The 15,497-nt window shown below is 52.3% G+C and overlaps 1 protein-coding gene across 1 annotated transcript in view; it reads right to left on the bottom strand.

Moving 5' to 3' along the window:
* Positions 1 to 1,870: 1,870 nt before the first annotated feature.
* The window catches only part of CHD6 (chromodomain helicase DNA binding protein 6), a 61,648-nt gene continuing 48,021 nt past the window's right edge, over positions 1,871 to 15,497 (bottom strand). Inside the window, 8 exon segments of the mRNA XM_029965299.1 lie at positions 1,871 to 5,255; positions 7,261 to 7,365; positions 8,405 to 8,524; positions 10,339 to 10,527; positions 11,208 to 11,654; positions 12,306 to 12,512; positions 12,795 to 12,943; positions 13,525 to 15,060. Of these exon segments, the coding sequence (XP_029821159.1) occupies positions 4,368 to 5,255; positions 7,261 to 7,365; positions 8,405 to 8,524; positions 10,339 to 10,527; positions 11,208 to 11,654; positions 12,306 to 12,512; positions 12,795 to 12,943; positions 13,525 to 15,060 (3,641 nt within the window). The 3' untranslated portion in view covers positions 1,871 to 4,367.

Raw genomic sequence — 15,497 nt, 5'->3', positions numbered from 1 at the left:
TTGGGATAATGAGGCTCTGAGTCCCGCAGACTTATTTATTCCTTCAGGACCAGAGATTTGCCTTCCTTGGGGTGAACTGAGCTTTGCTTTTTGTGTATCCGTTCCTCTATCAGAAATTTTTGCCCTTTTCTGGGGAAAAAAAGAAAAGTCACTGTGAAGTTTTCCTTTCAAATTTTCTTTCCAAATTATACAGACAATTCCTGTACAATGTCTCCCTGAACAATTGTGCTGGCAATACAGCACAGGCAGCTGAAAAACCTGACAGCCAATGCTTGGCAGGAGCCCAGAAACAGGCTGGAGTATCTGCCACAGCTCCCACTCCCCTCAGCTGCTCCTGCAACAAGTCCAGGTCGCTGAAATTCCTTGAAACCCTCCAAGGGCATGTGCTTGCATTCAGCCAGGCTGGGACTGGGATTGAGTTCCAGGCTAAACCAGTAACATCCCATCCCACCCAGACTACTGGCAAGTGGAGCCAGGTAGTGGTGCTGTATGGAGTTGTTCCATGAATTAAAATCACACTGGAGGGTGAACAAGGCAACACAGGGACTGCAAACGATTTTCTGCTGGGCTGGAGATCTTGCATTGTTTAAACCTTTTGGGGTGAAATCTGAATTCTACAGGAATTAGTTCCACCTTGGCACTGCACCTCCAGCCACCCCTGGGTGCACCATGAAACCACCAACACCCCAAAAAGCCACACGGGAGGGTGAGGAGGATGTTCCCAGGCCCGGTATACAAGTGTATAGGGCACGATGTGCCAATAGATGGGAAGGGGAATGAGAGAGAGGCCAGATTTCTCTTCCTCCAGTTCTCCAGAGCTGCTGCTCTGCAGGCGGCTGGGCTCCTTCCCTGGCAGTGCTGCCCATCTGTCCAGTGCCCATGGCCGCGCACCGGCGCCGTGGGCAGCTCTGCACTGGCACACAGGTTCTGAGGCACTCGGGGACCACAAACGGTGCCTTTACCTGTGGTACAGTGCCCAATATTTCTTTGAGGTTGCAAAAATTGAGGAGAATTCATGGTCTTGTGACTCAGCCCATGCTCCAGAGCCCTGGGACCAAAGTGGCTTCTGAAGAGGCAGAAAACAGATATGCACTGAAAAGCTCAAGTTTTCTTCAATGCAAACCAAATGTCACTAGAGAAATTGCCCTCTGCTCACTGCTGGCTAAGATTTGGAACCCCAAATCCTTTCTTGTAACTGTAAAGAGCCCAGTCTGCACTTGGGGCAGGTAAAGCTCCCCCATCCACAGGTCAGTGCTGAGGGAAATCCTTCCTCATTTTTTGTGACCATAAAGGGAATTGGAGATCCTGTCTAAATGTGTCATGAGACATCTCTGTGTCCCATCAGATAAAAACCAGACAGGAACTGCTTAGGGCAGGGGTGTGTGGGTGTGTGTGAGGACTGTGGAAGTCTCTGGGCTTCCACCTAGGCTCTGGACAGAGCAGGTCCCCTGTATATCCTCTGTGTTTAAACTGGCCCTGGAGCTCGATCTGGTCCTGGGATCTTGCAGGACAGCAAGGTAACTCCCACAGCACAGTCAGTTAACCCCCAGGGCACTGTGTGAGAGCTGGGGTGCAGTCCAGTAACCTCCTCCTGTGGCAGGAAAAGCTGATGTGCCCACTGCGAGCAGCCCTTCCCCGGAGTAACGCACAGGGCACGAAGAGCAACCCTGAAGCAGGGAGCAGGCCACTGGGTTTGACAGCTTCTCAACGGACTCATGCTGAGAAAAAGGCAAGTCACGTTTATCACTGAGTCAGGTGAATTAAACATTCACATATATTTGCTGAAAAAAATTATATACATCTGTAGCAAGGCTCTGCCAAGTCTGAAAGATAAGCATCATCTAGTCACTAAATTAAAAAAATAAAAATCTGACTTTTAAATCTTTTTCTTTTTATCCATGTTCAAGAGCACAGACAGTTTATTTTGTTAGCACATTTGGTGAAGGATGTATGTGTGTGAGTAGCCATGAAAACCGGTGAAAATTTGGCGTTCGTTTGGGATATGATGGAAAAGAAGAAGCAGCCACTTACGCCTTACAGTCTAAATAATCCACAGAGTATACCGGGTTGCAAAAGGGTCACAAAGTAGCAAAGAGAAGCCTAAACACCCAGAGACATAGCATACGTCTGCTAAGAAAGAACAAGGTATAGAGCATGCTGGCTAATTAAATAAATTTCACTTTAAACCCTGTTCCTTACGCGTGTAACCCTGGAAAAACCATCCCTTAACAAGAAATGAACTCGGAAGAGATTTCTATATCCATTCACAGTAAGGCTTTGAGGATATATGAAGTTTTATAGCATTTGTATTTTAAGGATTTAGGGCAAGTACATGTTCTTCCACTGAATAAAAACAAAGTTAGTACTTAAAAGGTTCAAAAATATATCAATCGTGACTTTTTTTTTACATAAATAAATTATATTGATTTTGGATTTAACAGCTGAAAAAACCCTTTCTGCTTCCACTGGAGGCAAAAACTGAACAAAATGTTAGTTAAATAGAGATAGCAGCATTTCTAAGAAATCTGTCAATAGTGATACAGTATCTATGCTACAAGACTGTTATTAAATAGAACACATTTAATTATCCAGAGGGGGTTGCATTATGATTGGTTACATACTTTAAAAAAAATCATCCAATCCAGTAAACTGGGAATAAATTCCATGAAAATATAAACCAACTGCTTTTTTTGACCATGGGTAACAGACTTCTTTGAGATGCTAATTTTAACATGTACATAATTTATAATCGCAAATGTATAAAAGACAATGACAAAAAGCATCATAAATAAATAATGCAAACTGAAATAGTTATGTCAAAACATTTGGACCATCTGATAAATTAGCAAAACTGCAACAGAAAAAAAAGTAAAAAATACAGTAAATTGTGACAACCAAGTGTGAAACCGATGAGTAGCACACACTCCAACTCCCTCCCAGCCTGCCCTTCGCTCACCGCTGCACCACTGCAGCTTTATTCAAGTCTCAGACCATGAGCTGCAAATAAACACAACCCCTAGTGAAAAGAAGAATTAAAGGAGGAGTGAGGGAAAGGAGAAATCAGAAGAGTTGCCTGTGGAGGAGTCTCAGTACCCAGAGCTGGGGGCGGGGGGGCTGGCGGCATTAAAACCCGTCTGTATGAAATGCAGACACTGAAATCCTTTGGGGGATTGGAAATACTGTTCAACAGCAAACGGAATGGGAAGAAGCCAAGTCATCTCTTCACAGTCCAACGCTAGAAAGGAAGAAACTCAAGCTCTAAAAGTCTCAAGGCTCCTTCTCAGAGGACTCCCCAAAGAGAGAAGCTGGCCTACAGCCTTCTCTGTGTTTGCTGAAAGGACATCACTTCTGGGGTAAGGAGTGAGGAGTATAAAAACTCAAAAAGCCTCAGTGTTCATATAAGAGCATTAAAATTGGCGTGGCCTGTTCACGGCTGGAAAAAATACCTTTAGAGCACCTGTAATGCCATAGCTGAGAACTAACGCCAGAGAGGAGAACTGAAGACTAGCAGAATGACAAAGGAACTGGTAGCTACAGGTACAGTAACCCCAGAAAAGTCATGCAAGTGTGCAAAACCTTTCCAGCTCAAGCTGAAAAGTTCTTGTAACTAACAAGGGCAACTAAACTCCACGTAACATAAAACCAAACTTTGGTTTTAAAAAATACAAAAGAATGTCTACATCGTCTTTTCACTCACTCTCTGCGGTTTGTCTCCAAACCTTTGAGGTGGGGGTGATCAAGAAATTATATCACTATCAGTTATGCTTTTCCTTTCAAAGAAATGAATATATGCATTTTCAATCATTAGTTATATATTTCTGTCTATACTACTACTCTAGTAACCATGATAAAATAGGGAAATACTTTAAATCAAAAATACACATTAGCACTTACTATAGCTGTGCTTTTAGCCCAAATACAGGCTTTTCGTTCAGTGTTGCTGTAGACAGAAATACCCTTGTCTGCATGTAGACCAAGAGGTAAAGACTTTTCTTTTGCTCTTGTTTTTTTTGCTGCTTTTTCTTCTCAAAGGAGTGAGCAGTTTGGGGGGGGTGACGGAGTACTGGATTTGCTATCGTCGGCTGGGATGAACAACTGGAAAAACAGAACGAGAATTCGGTGCCTCCCATACTAGCTAGACAACACTGTTTATCTAATAAAGTGGCAAGACCCTGCAACTATTAACATGTAGTATGTCACCAGAGTTTTTTCTGACAGGAAATTAGGTAGATAATATTACTCATGGAAACACAGGTTTATGAAGGTGGAGCAGGGTGGGAGGGGAAGTAACAAAGAGTTTATGGGATAAGAAACTCACAAGCCACAATCTTTTTGTGTTTTTTTTTTTTTCCAATGAAACAAAAGTTCTAATCAGTATGGTGAGCCGCCTGGCGCTCCTCCTCTGCTGGTCCATCCTGCTCCTTCTCTGCCGCCGGCGGGCTCTGCTCCACACAGTTTTGACTGTTTGCAGCTTCTTTTTCCGGCAGTGAGACAGTTTCTGGCTCTGGATTTGCCGATTCCCCTTTTGCTTTCTTCCTCTTTCGCTTCTGGCTCTCCAGGTTCGCCGCCTCCGAGTGCCTGGTTTGCTGGATGCCAGGCAGCGCCATGCCGATGCCGGGGGAGAGGAACATGGAGGGATAGATCAGTCCAGGAGACATCCCTGGGATAAGAAATGGGTTAAAAGCTACAGGACTACTGGTAGTTATTGCGGATTCTGTCTGATTAGAAAATGAACTAGGACCAGGCTTGTCTTCGGCGAGAGGTTCTTTTTTCCCATCCTGGCTGCCCTGTTTCTCCTCATTGGCTTTCTCGGCGCTGGCTGTGCCACCTTTCGTTGTGCTTGTTAACGAAGTTGGAGCAGTCGCAGTACAAGTCGTTGTCATGGGGGAATTGAGAAGTCCTCCAACGCCAAACATCTGGGGTACAGTAGCCATGCCCGGCAGCATCATGGGCAACATACTCAGGGTGCTCTTCACATCCTCCCCAGCGGGCACTGCTGCAAAGCCAGCAGGAAACCCGACCAGCCCGGTCAGAGGGATCCCCTGCATGTTTCTCATGTTCTGAAGTCCCACTAGATCCATCCCAGCAATGAGTCCGTTCATGAACAATGGTCCCATTCCAGAAGAAGAATCTGCTACAACACCGGGGCCTTTAAGGAGTTCGCTTCGGGGCCTCCTCCCTCTCCGGCGCGGCCCCGTGTCCCGGAGCACGGGCTCGGTGAGGACGCGATTGAATTTGTTTTCGGGTAAGTAGCCCTGGAAATGAAAGACACATAACAGAGAACACCCGACAGTTACTACTGCAGCAAAGGGGATCTGCCTTGTCTGTGCTTGCATCTGCGTCCCAGATGGTGTCGGCACAGAAATATTTGCCTACATGATATGGAATTTGAGAGGTACACACGACTTTTCCCCAATGGATGCTGCCAAATGCAAAACACCCTAGCAGGATCCTGCAGTGTCAAAATGCTCAGGGAGGGGAGGAGGAAGCATGTTTCTACCCCGTATTTCACCCCAGCCCTCAGCACCAGCTGTTCACAGCACGAGAAGCACCAGGGCAGTGTGGTGTCAGCTGCCTACTCAGCTCCCTGCCCAGCTCCAATTGTGCCTTCAGCAACAGGTGAAAAAGTCACATCTTTGAGAGGTGAAGGGCCAAATTTTCAATGCTCTGCAGAACAGCAAAGCTCATGGGATGACACACAGAGAGTGGACATGCTGTCTGAAGAGCTCCTGGTCAGAGCTTTACTGAGATGCTAGGAAGCATTCAGAAAGCTCTGAGCGTTCAGACATGGGACCAAAACCCAGCAGCCAGAACTGGGCAAGAGCGTGTGATTACACAGAGCAGTGGGGGGGGATCCACAGCCCAGCTCAGAACTCCCTTCTTCAGCATCCTCAACACAGACATTTAAACAGTTCCCTTCGTGGCTCCCTTGAGTTTCGATATCACCACTCTGAACCATTTCCAGTAATAGATTTAAGCAGGAAAAATATTTCCTGGTGACACCTGCAGTGCAGAAACATGAATCAGATGCCCCTGGCAATCTGCTCAGCACAGCTCCTGCCCAAGGAGGGAGAACCTTCTGGGATTATCTCCCACTGCCATGTGGGAGAGCCCGCATAGGGCCATGACTGCCCTGGGCTCTGCGGGGCAGCACCGCTGGCCGGAGCGCCTGGAGCAGCCGCCGTCCCTGCCCCGCTCCAGGACAGAGGTGCACTCGCCAAGAGCTCCGTGTGGATGGGGCTCAGGGTGGGAATGCTCTTGGGATGCAGCTGCCAGAGCAGGGCACATGAGAGGTGCCTGGGCAGTGCCAGGCACACGGCGGCTCCTGCAGCAAAGAGACTGTCCCCTCAAACCAAGGGAAGGAAGAGCTGTCAGCTCTCCCAGGACTGGCCACCCGGATGGGGCCCTGATGCCAGCCTGGATGTGGAGCCGTTTCCTGGGCGGTGGGACACACCATGCCAAATCTCCAGTACTAATTAAAAACCAATTTGAGAGCAGTAAAAACCTCTAAGCCAATTGATTCCCCCTCCAGCCCCCTGCAAGGGTGTCACACAAACCACTGCAGCCCCAAAAACAGGCAGCAGACAAGAGGGACTCCAGGGAGAAGTCTGGATCAGGTCATGGCAAGGTGATCTGACAGTGCCCGTGTGCCAGAGGGGAGAGCACTCCTGCACAGGCTCTGCCACGCTCCAGGGCAGGGACTGGTGTGATGAACAGGGAGGATGAATGTGGCATGGCGAGGCTCCGTCCTGCCCCTCTCCCTGCCTGTGCCTGACCCTCCAGGCCTGGTGACCTGCAGGGCCTTTGGCGGGCCCACAGCTACGCAGGCAGAGTTTGCAGGAGCTGACAAAAAGCATCATCTAAAGGTACTTCTGAAAATTTGACCCATGAGAATGTGTTTTGTCCACACCCTGCGCCCAGCACCTGTGGTGGATTGCTGCTCCTAGGGCGTTCCTCCTGCCCCTGCTATTCCTAAGCATCCCGAGGCTTTCCAGACAGCCACCCTGAGCAGCCACCCTGGGCTGCTGAGCCCCTCTCCCAGGACACTGGCCCCCCTCTCTCCTTGCCCTGGCCACACACCCAACCTCCCTCTGTGCCCCGGTGCCCCCAGCCCTGCCGACCCTGCCGCTGTCCCCTCCCACACGCCCAGCCGAGGGCCTGCCTCGCAGCTCCCGGATCCTCACTGGAGAAAGGTTGTGGGGATGGGGAGGGGAAAGAAAAGATGACATGATACAGATTTCTCCAAAAGCTCTAACTTACTGAAAGCTTAACAATGTCAGCCCAGTCAGCTGCAACAGCATACTCCAAGTTTGCATCAAGCCACCTTGGCAATTCCTTCAATGCTGGTGCTGTGGCTCCCCCTAACTATAAAACACAGCAGAAGGATGACCTCTATTGCAGAGAGAGTTATGTAAAATAATACAAAAAATACGATTACACTTCCCCTAGCTCCTTGCTTTGGGCTGCGATTCAGCTGGGGCAGAGACTATTTCGTTGCTGCACATCTTTGTAGGGCTTGGTGTGTGCCTGCTGCCTCCAGACACACAGCCCAGGGAGAAAAGGCAGGTTCAGCCTCTGTGGCCTGGCCCATTGGCCTCTGATGGGGACAGAGCTGTAAAAGCCATGCTCAGAACTGACAAACCCCCCCAGCTCACTCAGGTCTCCAGTGGCCAGTGTGGAGGCCCAGAGGGGAACACGGATGTGGCTGAAACAGCCTCTTTCTGCCTCACTCTTTAGTTTTGGTTTTAGATGGGATTAATGCCAAGTCACCTTCTGACCTGTTGCAGTCTTGTATGTGTTTAAGAACTGAATTTGGGGGGAAAGTACTCCTGGACATCCCTTCTCATTCAGAGAAGTGAACATCAGTGCCCCGGAGATTAAACTGCAGACAAATAAATCCAAGCTCCTTGCTCGAAGCAAGAAAAAGCCCTTCCAACCCTCCATTTCCCACATGTGCAGCAGTGGGATGGGTATTGGTGTGCTCTGGCCTGCACCTCGTAAGGAGGAACAAACCAAAGATATTTGCATGGCAGTATTACAGCTTGTGGCATATTGCAGTGAACTCAAGGAACAATCAAATCCAGGATGGGAAGCACCAGCCAGGGCTGTGTTAAGGGTGGCTTTAAAGCCAAAGGCTGTATCCCTTTGCCATTGAGGGGTCTGTGCCCCCTGGCAAGGGTCAACACTCCCACATTCCTTACTTCATCCAGTCACTTATGTCACAGGTCTGCATCCCCTTGGGCACAGGTGTCACAGGACAGTGTAGATCAGAGAAGTATTCCAGACCTTTGTCCCATCCATAAGCTTCCCTAGATTAAATCTCCACCACGCCCCTGGGTGAGCTCAGGGTCTGCCAAGCATTTGGGGACACTGAGGGCAGAGTGCAGAACAGGCCGTGGCTTACCCGCCGTCCGGTACCCTTATGTACCACCGGCACCCGCTCCTCTCCCGTCAGTGAGCTAATGTCCAATTTGCTGGGGTCCTTGCAGCGCTGCCTCCTCTGCTTGGGCTTGTCTGAAAAATTCTGGAGTGCAAACAAGACAACGTTAATGAGACTAGATGGCTTAATGAGCCTGGCTGGTTACAAGCCCTGCAGGAGAGAGGCATGGATGAACTCATGAGGGACAGAGGGGCCCTGCAGACTGGGGCAACAGCAGCGCCAGCAGCACAAACTGGTCCCTGCCACAGCACCAGCTCTCAAGTGAGCACAACTGATTTTTGTAGGTATAAAGGGGTCTCCAGTGCACCCCATTCAGACTGCTCCAGCCCTTTCTAGCTCCCCTCCACTCCTGAAGTTGCAGTCTGTTGCAGGTTCCTCTATGTGCTTCTGTAAATGGGACACTGCCTACAGCCAGGAAAGAGGGAACAGGTCTGTTTGTGCCATTCGTGTCGCTCTGATACAGTCACCTGCTTTTGCCAGCTCAGCTGTGCTGTGTTTCATTCCTGATTCAGCTGTTCCCACTACAGAGTTGCTGCACTGTGTTTCTTTGGGATCAGAGCCCTTTGTAACTGCAACCTACTGAGTTACAGCCGAGTCACTGGACACCCACTGCATGCACCGAGCCCTGCTGGCCATGTGCCTGCAGGGATGGAGCATTACAAGGAACTACTGCTGGCTCAGATTCCTGAGAGTCAGAGGAAAGACTCTGAGTGTGGTTTGTCCTTCAAGCTGAGCTGCTGCAGTACCCCAAAGCCTCTTTCAATCCATCCTACCTGGAGAGAGGACACCCACCCCGACAGGGTGATTCTGCACGGCTGGCCCGGGGCATGGGGGGCTTGCTGGGAGCAACAGCTTCACCAGCAGCACAGTCAGACTGGCCAAGCTCCAGTACCCCCCTGGAAGGCAAGGGTGTTGGGAAGGAGTGGGAAGGCACCCCGGCACTTGCTCCACCATCTGACTGCTCCTGAGGGTCTGCCCTGGGCACACAGCCAGATGTGTCTCTGGACTTTGAAACGCAAGGGCCATCCTGCCAAGAAAACGCTGGGCTCCTCACCTCTCATCTCTAACTCTCCAAAATGCTAATGTCTTGCCTGTAGTCCAAGCTCCAGGGAATCCTCGCCTCAGGCACACGATACTCCAGGACCAAGACGAAGAGTCTTTTCTGTATTACCACCACATTTCTTTCTACTCTGTTTCACAGCCTGTGCTCTGCCTGTCACATGGTCTAACAGGCTAAATAAGCTGAAACCTGGAGCAAACCAACCAAGAGGTGGAGGTTTATGAGACAGCAGGAAGAATGATAGAGACTGTATACCCTACTCTGTGCCACTCTGCTTTCTGACAGCACCCATGGCCACACAGCTGCAGCCTTTCAGCCTCCAACACAGCCACTTAGGTCTGGCTTTTCAAGCCAGGAGGTTTTCTCTTGCCTGAGAACCTTATTTAATACAACAGCACTGCCTAAAATAAGCCCTGGTGAAAAAGAGCAACACAGACAAGCCTTGAGCATCCCAAATCCCTTTTCTTATTTCTGTCCCCAACCCTGGCACTTCTGGAAGACATTGTGCATTGGGCACTGCAGCTGGAGAACCGACTGACCTTGGGCATCGGGATGCAGGTCTTGGAGGATGCCAGATAAGTCCAAGCCCAGGGAGCCCTGGAGGGCATTCACAGTCCCCAGTTTGGGCACATTTGTGTCCAGGGGGAAAGGAGTTCCCCAGCAGCAAGTGCCTTTTGCTACTGTACAGGGAACTGTGCCCACCTCCCAAATGTGTGATGAACCTCCCAAACAGCTCTGATGAACACCACACGCCGTGTTACAGGAAAAGCCCTAACACAAAGGGCAACACACAAGGCAGACACACACACACACACGTGCCACTGGAGGCCACCCTTACTGTGCCAAAGCCAGGAACATCGAGTGTGTAGTCAGACTGCTGCCGGAGCCAGTCGAGGAGACTCTTATTGGGGACAGCCTTCTCTTGGCCGCCTGCAGCTGGGACTGGCTGTGGAGTCGAGGTAGCAGCAACTGGCCCATCAGGGAGAGGACTGTTCTGAGGGGGCTGCGGCTGGTCTTCCTGAACATCCTGCCGTGGAGGGAGGAGCAGGGAGAGCCATCAGCAGCATGTGGTGATGCATGCACACCCCAAGAAGCAGAGCTCCCAAATCAGGTCATCTGCTCCCATCACACAGATTAATCCACATGTTCCGAGTGACTGTTCCTTAAAATACCACACACGACCACATTACATTTCCAGTCCATCCCCAGCAGTGGTGGCAGGGAGGGCAGAGAGAGCTGGGAGATGCTTCTGAACTCACCTGGAAACACCCTAATCACCAGAAAGATCAACTTCCCCCCACATCACTCCTAAAACTGGTCTAGAGGGACTGACCTTGCTCTCAAAACTTCATTTTTCTTTGAGTGGATCCCAGGGTAGAAGAAGAAGAATAGGTGCAGTAGACTCTTGGCCACAGCTCTAACAAAGTCAAGGATCTTTCCTCATGTTCTCTAACCCTAAACACCCCCTGAGGTGGGACAGCAGCTTTTGATAATGCTTAGTAGGACTCAAACACTCCAGAGTGCTGCAAACCAGAGGGAAAACTTCCCTTGCTCCCTGGAGTAGTATCTGTGCCTGCACAAGCCAAGCTGTCCTGGAGGAGGTCCTGCAGTGTCACGGGCAGCAGAGCATGGAGAGGAGAGCTGGGTCATGAGACAAACCGTGCTGACCCCACTGGGTCCATGTGAAAGGGGGGAGCATCAACCCACCTGCAGCCTGTTTGGAAGAGGCCTCTCCTTCAAGAAGATGAGGTCCATCCCTTCGACATTTTTCCTCCTGCCCCGTCTCCTCCTCATGGCAGCATCATCTCTTCGCAGGCTGCCATTTACAATCTGTCCCGTGACAGGATGGATTAACCCTGCCTGTAGGATGCCAGACAAGTCCATGCCCAGGGAGCCCTGGAGGGCATTCACAGTCCCCAATTTGGGCATGTTTGTGTTCAGGGGGAAAGGAGAAGAGTTCCCTGGGGACCCGTCAGAGGTTCTGGACAAGTCCACCGCTGCCTCACGCCAGCCGTTCAGCACAATGGGTGAATGGACGTGGGCTGCTGCCAGCTGCTCCAGGCTCCTCTGTTTCGCATCTCTCTCCATCTCAAATTCATATGGTCTCCTGTGTTTCCGCTCATCTTTTGTGAAGGCAGGGCTCAGGAAACCTTCCTGTGTGTACCAAAGCCACAGAGAGGGTTATGGCTGCTCCCACCCCGCCCAGGGACCACAGCTCTTCACACCAGCACTGAGCTAATGGTCACGCTCTTCTGCCTCTCCACGGGCACATGACACCTCTTTCCCTGCGTGGGGATGGTGCAGGAGCACCCTGACATGCACTCTGATCTCCCAAGGTGCTACAACCCTGGCTCCTCCGCCAGCTGTGGGGTGGCCAGGCTGGTGGCCCAGACAGAGCTTCTGTCTCTGTCCAGTGTGACCACTGGGGACTGGGACAGTGGGACTTGGGAGCTGGGGACCTGATGGGGCAGTGCCTTCTCCTGCACCCTTTCCTTTGGGATACCAGGGCAGCGTCTGCTTTTCCCTCTGACCGCGTCGGGAGCTCCAGCGTTGACTCGGGAAGCTCTACGGCCGCAGAGGCTGCAGAACTGGCGAGAACAGCTGCCTTCCCAGGAGAGGAGCAGGGGGGCTGAAAGCACAGGGAGCTCACCAGGAGCACCCAGGAGAGGGGAGCAAGTGGCTTAAGCCACGTGTTATACACCGCAAGTGGCACCAAGAGGCCCCACTTGGGAAACTCCTGAGCAGTTCTGGGCAATGGCTCACACCAGAGTCCTGAGCCTGTCACTGCCCGAGGGGCCCCCTCACCTTTTGTACCTGTGAGAGTAACACCCCGTTATTGAAGCTGGGATCAGGGGCTTCTGACTCAGCAAAGCTGCTCCTGCTGCCAGCGTTGCTGGCCACGGCTGGGGCTGTCAGCAGGCTCTGTGCCTCAAACTGCTGGCTGGAGGAAGGCCACTTGCCCTTTAGGATGGCGTGGCAGATGTTGTCAATGCGGTTGATGATCACACGGTCCTGGAAACAGAATTGGACAGTGGCAAGCTGAGACTGGAATGACTGACCAATGTATGTCAGCTCAGGATTAAAGCCAAGTCCAGCCCAGGTGATCACAGCTCAGCAGGAAACTGCTTTGGTGGCAAGCATCTCCATGGCACCCGTGCTTGGGAAGAGCACCTCAGTCAGAGCATCCGTGGGGAGCCGTGTGCGGAGGAGCAGGAGGCAGAGCTGGGGCTGTGTGAGCCACCCCCGGTCAGGATTACACAGGACACTTTGATACAGTGTTCATTTTAACCTCACCTTAGGCCACTCAGAGAAGGAGTAAAGTGTCTTCTCCTGCAGCAGCTGGGCAATGGTCGGTGCTCGGGCATCCTGAAGGTCATCGATCTCCCCAGGCAGGACAGAAGCAGAACTCTTGTTCTCTTCCTCTAAGTACTTCTCTGGACCATCTAAGAAAACGAAGGAGAACAGAGCCCCTCACCATCCTGTCTTTCTCTCCTTCTTGAGGTGGGAGCATCTCCTCACGCCTTCCCACCCCAATACCCAGCTGGCTCCACTAAGGTTCCACTCCCCAAACAGTCACCAAGAGAAGCAGCGGGGTCAGGGCAGATGGCCCAAGCTGCTCAGGAAGGGACACGACTCTTCTGGGCTGAGTCTGGTGGGCTTGTACTGCAGTAGCCCCCATCCCTGACCATCCTCATACCCCAGTGGGCGAAGGGGAGGGCACATGCCCTTCCAAAAGGAGCTGCTCACCCTGGGGCAGGAAGGGAAAGGAGTCCTGCATTCCATGGCATGCTCATGGCAGAAGGGCTGCTGGGTGGAGAGTTCTGGCCAGCCCTGCTGGCAAATGCAACCCCCAACCCTTTTTTCCCCCCAGTTACAGCAGCTACAGGGACCCCAGCTCCTGCAGATGGGAGGCCACTCCAGGGGCTGGGCAGCCCCAAGGTTTGGCTCTGCAGAGAGGACAGCAGGTCCTTCCCACCCCAGCCAGATGTGACTTATCAACCTGAGGGAGCTCTCAGGACCGTACCTCGGCTCTGGCTGCTGCTGGCTTTCTCCCCTTCATCTCTGTTCTCACACTCTTCTTGCTTCACACGCTGGGGCTCGGTGTGTGGGACCTCTGTGCAGCCTGCCCCTCGGCCCCAGGCGTCCCCCCCGGCATGGGGGGGCTCTGTACCCGAGGTCCCCAGCAGAGGTGTGGGCAGGCTGAAGGGCTGGCTCTGAGCCTGGCCTGGTGAGTGCTGCCCAGTGCTCTCCTCATCCAAGCCACGGTCCTCCCTGCCTTCTGGCTCAGGCTCCCCCAGTCCCAGGGGCTCCTTCTCGCCACTCACATCTTCTGGGCAAGTGTCGTCGGGTGTGGGGAGGCCAGAGCTCTGCTCCTCGCCCCCCAGTTCATTAGCCTCAGGGTCACAGTTGGCCCTGGTCCTGGGACCACTCAAGCCATCCACAGCATCTGCTGCTGCCTCAGAGTTATCATCATCCTCTTCTTCCTCCTCATCTTCCTCGCTGTGGCTCTGACTTGGCCCCGATTTCGCCTCCATTCCTTTTTCCTGCAGCAGACTGATGAACCTCTGCTCAGGAGGAACCTTTAGTTCATAGTTATGGAGACTGGGACCGTAGAGCCCCATGCTCAGGACCCTTTCCACGGTGCCGTGCTCAGGCAGCCCTGTCACTGGGCTGGTGAGGGCTCCCTTCTGCTCCAAGGCTTTGCCGAGCTCGGCCGGGACGCTCTGCGAACGGTTGCTCTCAGGGGTGGAAGGTGAAGGCTCAGCTTCCTCGTTCTGACTGTCCATTCGGTCAGAGCCCACCTGCAAACCCTTGAGGAAGGGAACCTCTCTCATGGTGTCTGCATCGCAGCTGGATGGATCCTCATCCCCCTCCAGCTTGCCCTCGGAGAGTTTGGCAACGCTGCTTCCGACCTCTGTGCAGCTTGGGCTGTCTCTGGCGAGGGAGCTCTGCTCGCTGTGACAGCCCTTCTCGTCGTACATCATGCACACCAACGACTCCGGCAGCGAGCTCTCATCGTAGTTACTGGAAATGATGTCCCGGACTTCAGACATGAACGTTTCACAGTTTGCATCTGGTGTGCTGCCTCCGGCCTGGGACATGGTGCTGTCCACAGCTTCCAGCTTGATCTGACTCTCAGCTTCATTCTCCAGGGTTTCGCAGGTCCGGTCCACCTGGCTGTACAGAGGGGAACTGTAGAGTTTGGAATTAGTCTGGTAAAGGCAGCACAGGGTTTCTGGGCCTGGGAGCCCTGTTCTTTTATGCTGGGCATAGTTCCTGTATGCATCTAAAAAAGACAGCTGGGGGTCATTCATGATGTAGTAGTCGGTGCGGTTCAGGCCGTGCTTGGCGGTGCCGATCAGCAGGTCCCGGTCGTGTTTGCCACACTCCCACCACACCGGCAGGTAGAGGCTCGGCCGGCACAGCTTGAGCCGCTCGTGGAGCTGGGGGCACTTGAGCACCTGCTCACGCACCTTCCGCAGCAGCTCGATGCGGTAGAGGGTCCTGGCAGCACGTTCCTCTGTGATGGGCTCCACGTAGATGTCGGGGTCCGGAGGACCTACAGCAGGGACACCAAAGCCAAGGCCACATTACACTGGTTGATGAGAGCTCCTCAGGGGCAGTGATGAGCAAGGTGAGTTTTAACTCTTGCTCAGACTGCAGGTGAGGTGCGGCCAGTGCTTGTAGCCACTGTCTTTTTCTAGTCTCACCACCTTCCTACTCACACATGGGAGTAAAACCCCGTGACTTCAGCAGCTGGATCAAGAGTGATACCAGCTGCAGAGGATTTCAGAGTCTTGTCTGAGCTCTGCTCCATCAGCATCAGCAGTGCTGGAGCTGCCTGGACCTGCTGGTGGAGCAGCACCCAGGGGTCTGAGCCTCTGGCAGCCCTTTAGCCTGTTCTCAGGGAAGGGCAGCTCGTGCAGCTCTTCTGATGAGGAACACCTACCCAAGGCACTAACAGACACATGCAAGGAACTGCACCTGAGACCAGAC

The sequence above is a fragment of the Manacus vitellinus genome, unplaced genomic scaffold, assembly GCF_001715985.3.
Source record: "Manacus vitellinus isolate BGI_N305 unplaced genomic scaffold, ASM171598v3 scaffold_97_pilon, whole genome shotgun sequence".
Classification (NCBI taxonomy): domain Eukaryota; kingdom Metazoa; phylum Chordata; class Aves; order Passeriformes; family Pipridae; genus Manacus; species Manacus vitellinus.
The sequence above is the reverse complement of the archived record's forward strand: the minus strand, read 5'-3'. Positions and strand labels throughout refer to the sequence as shown.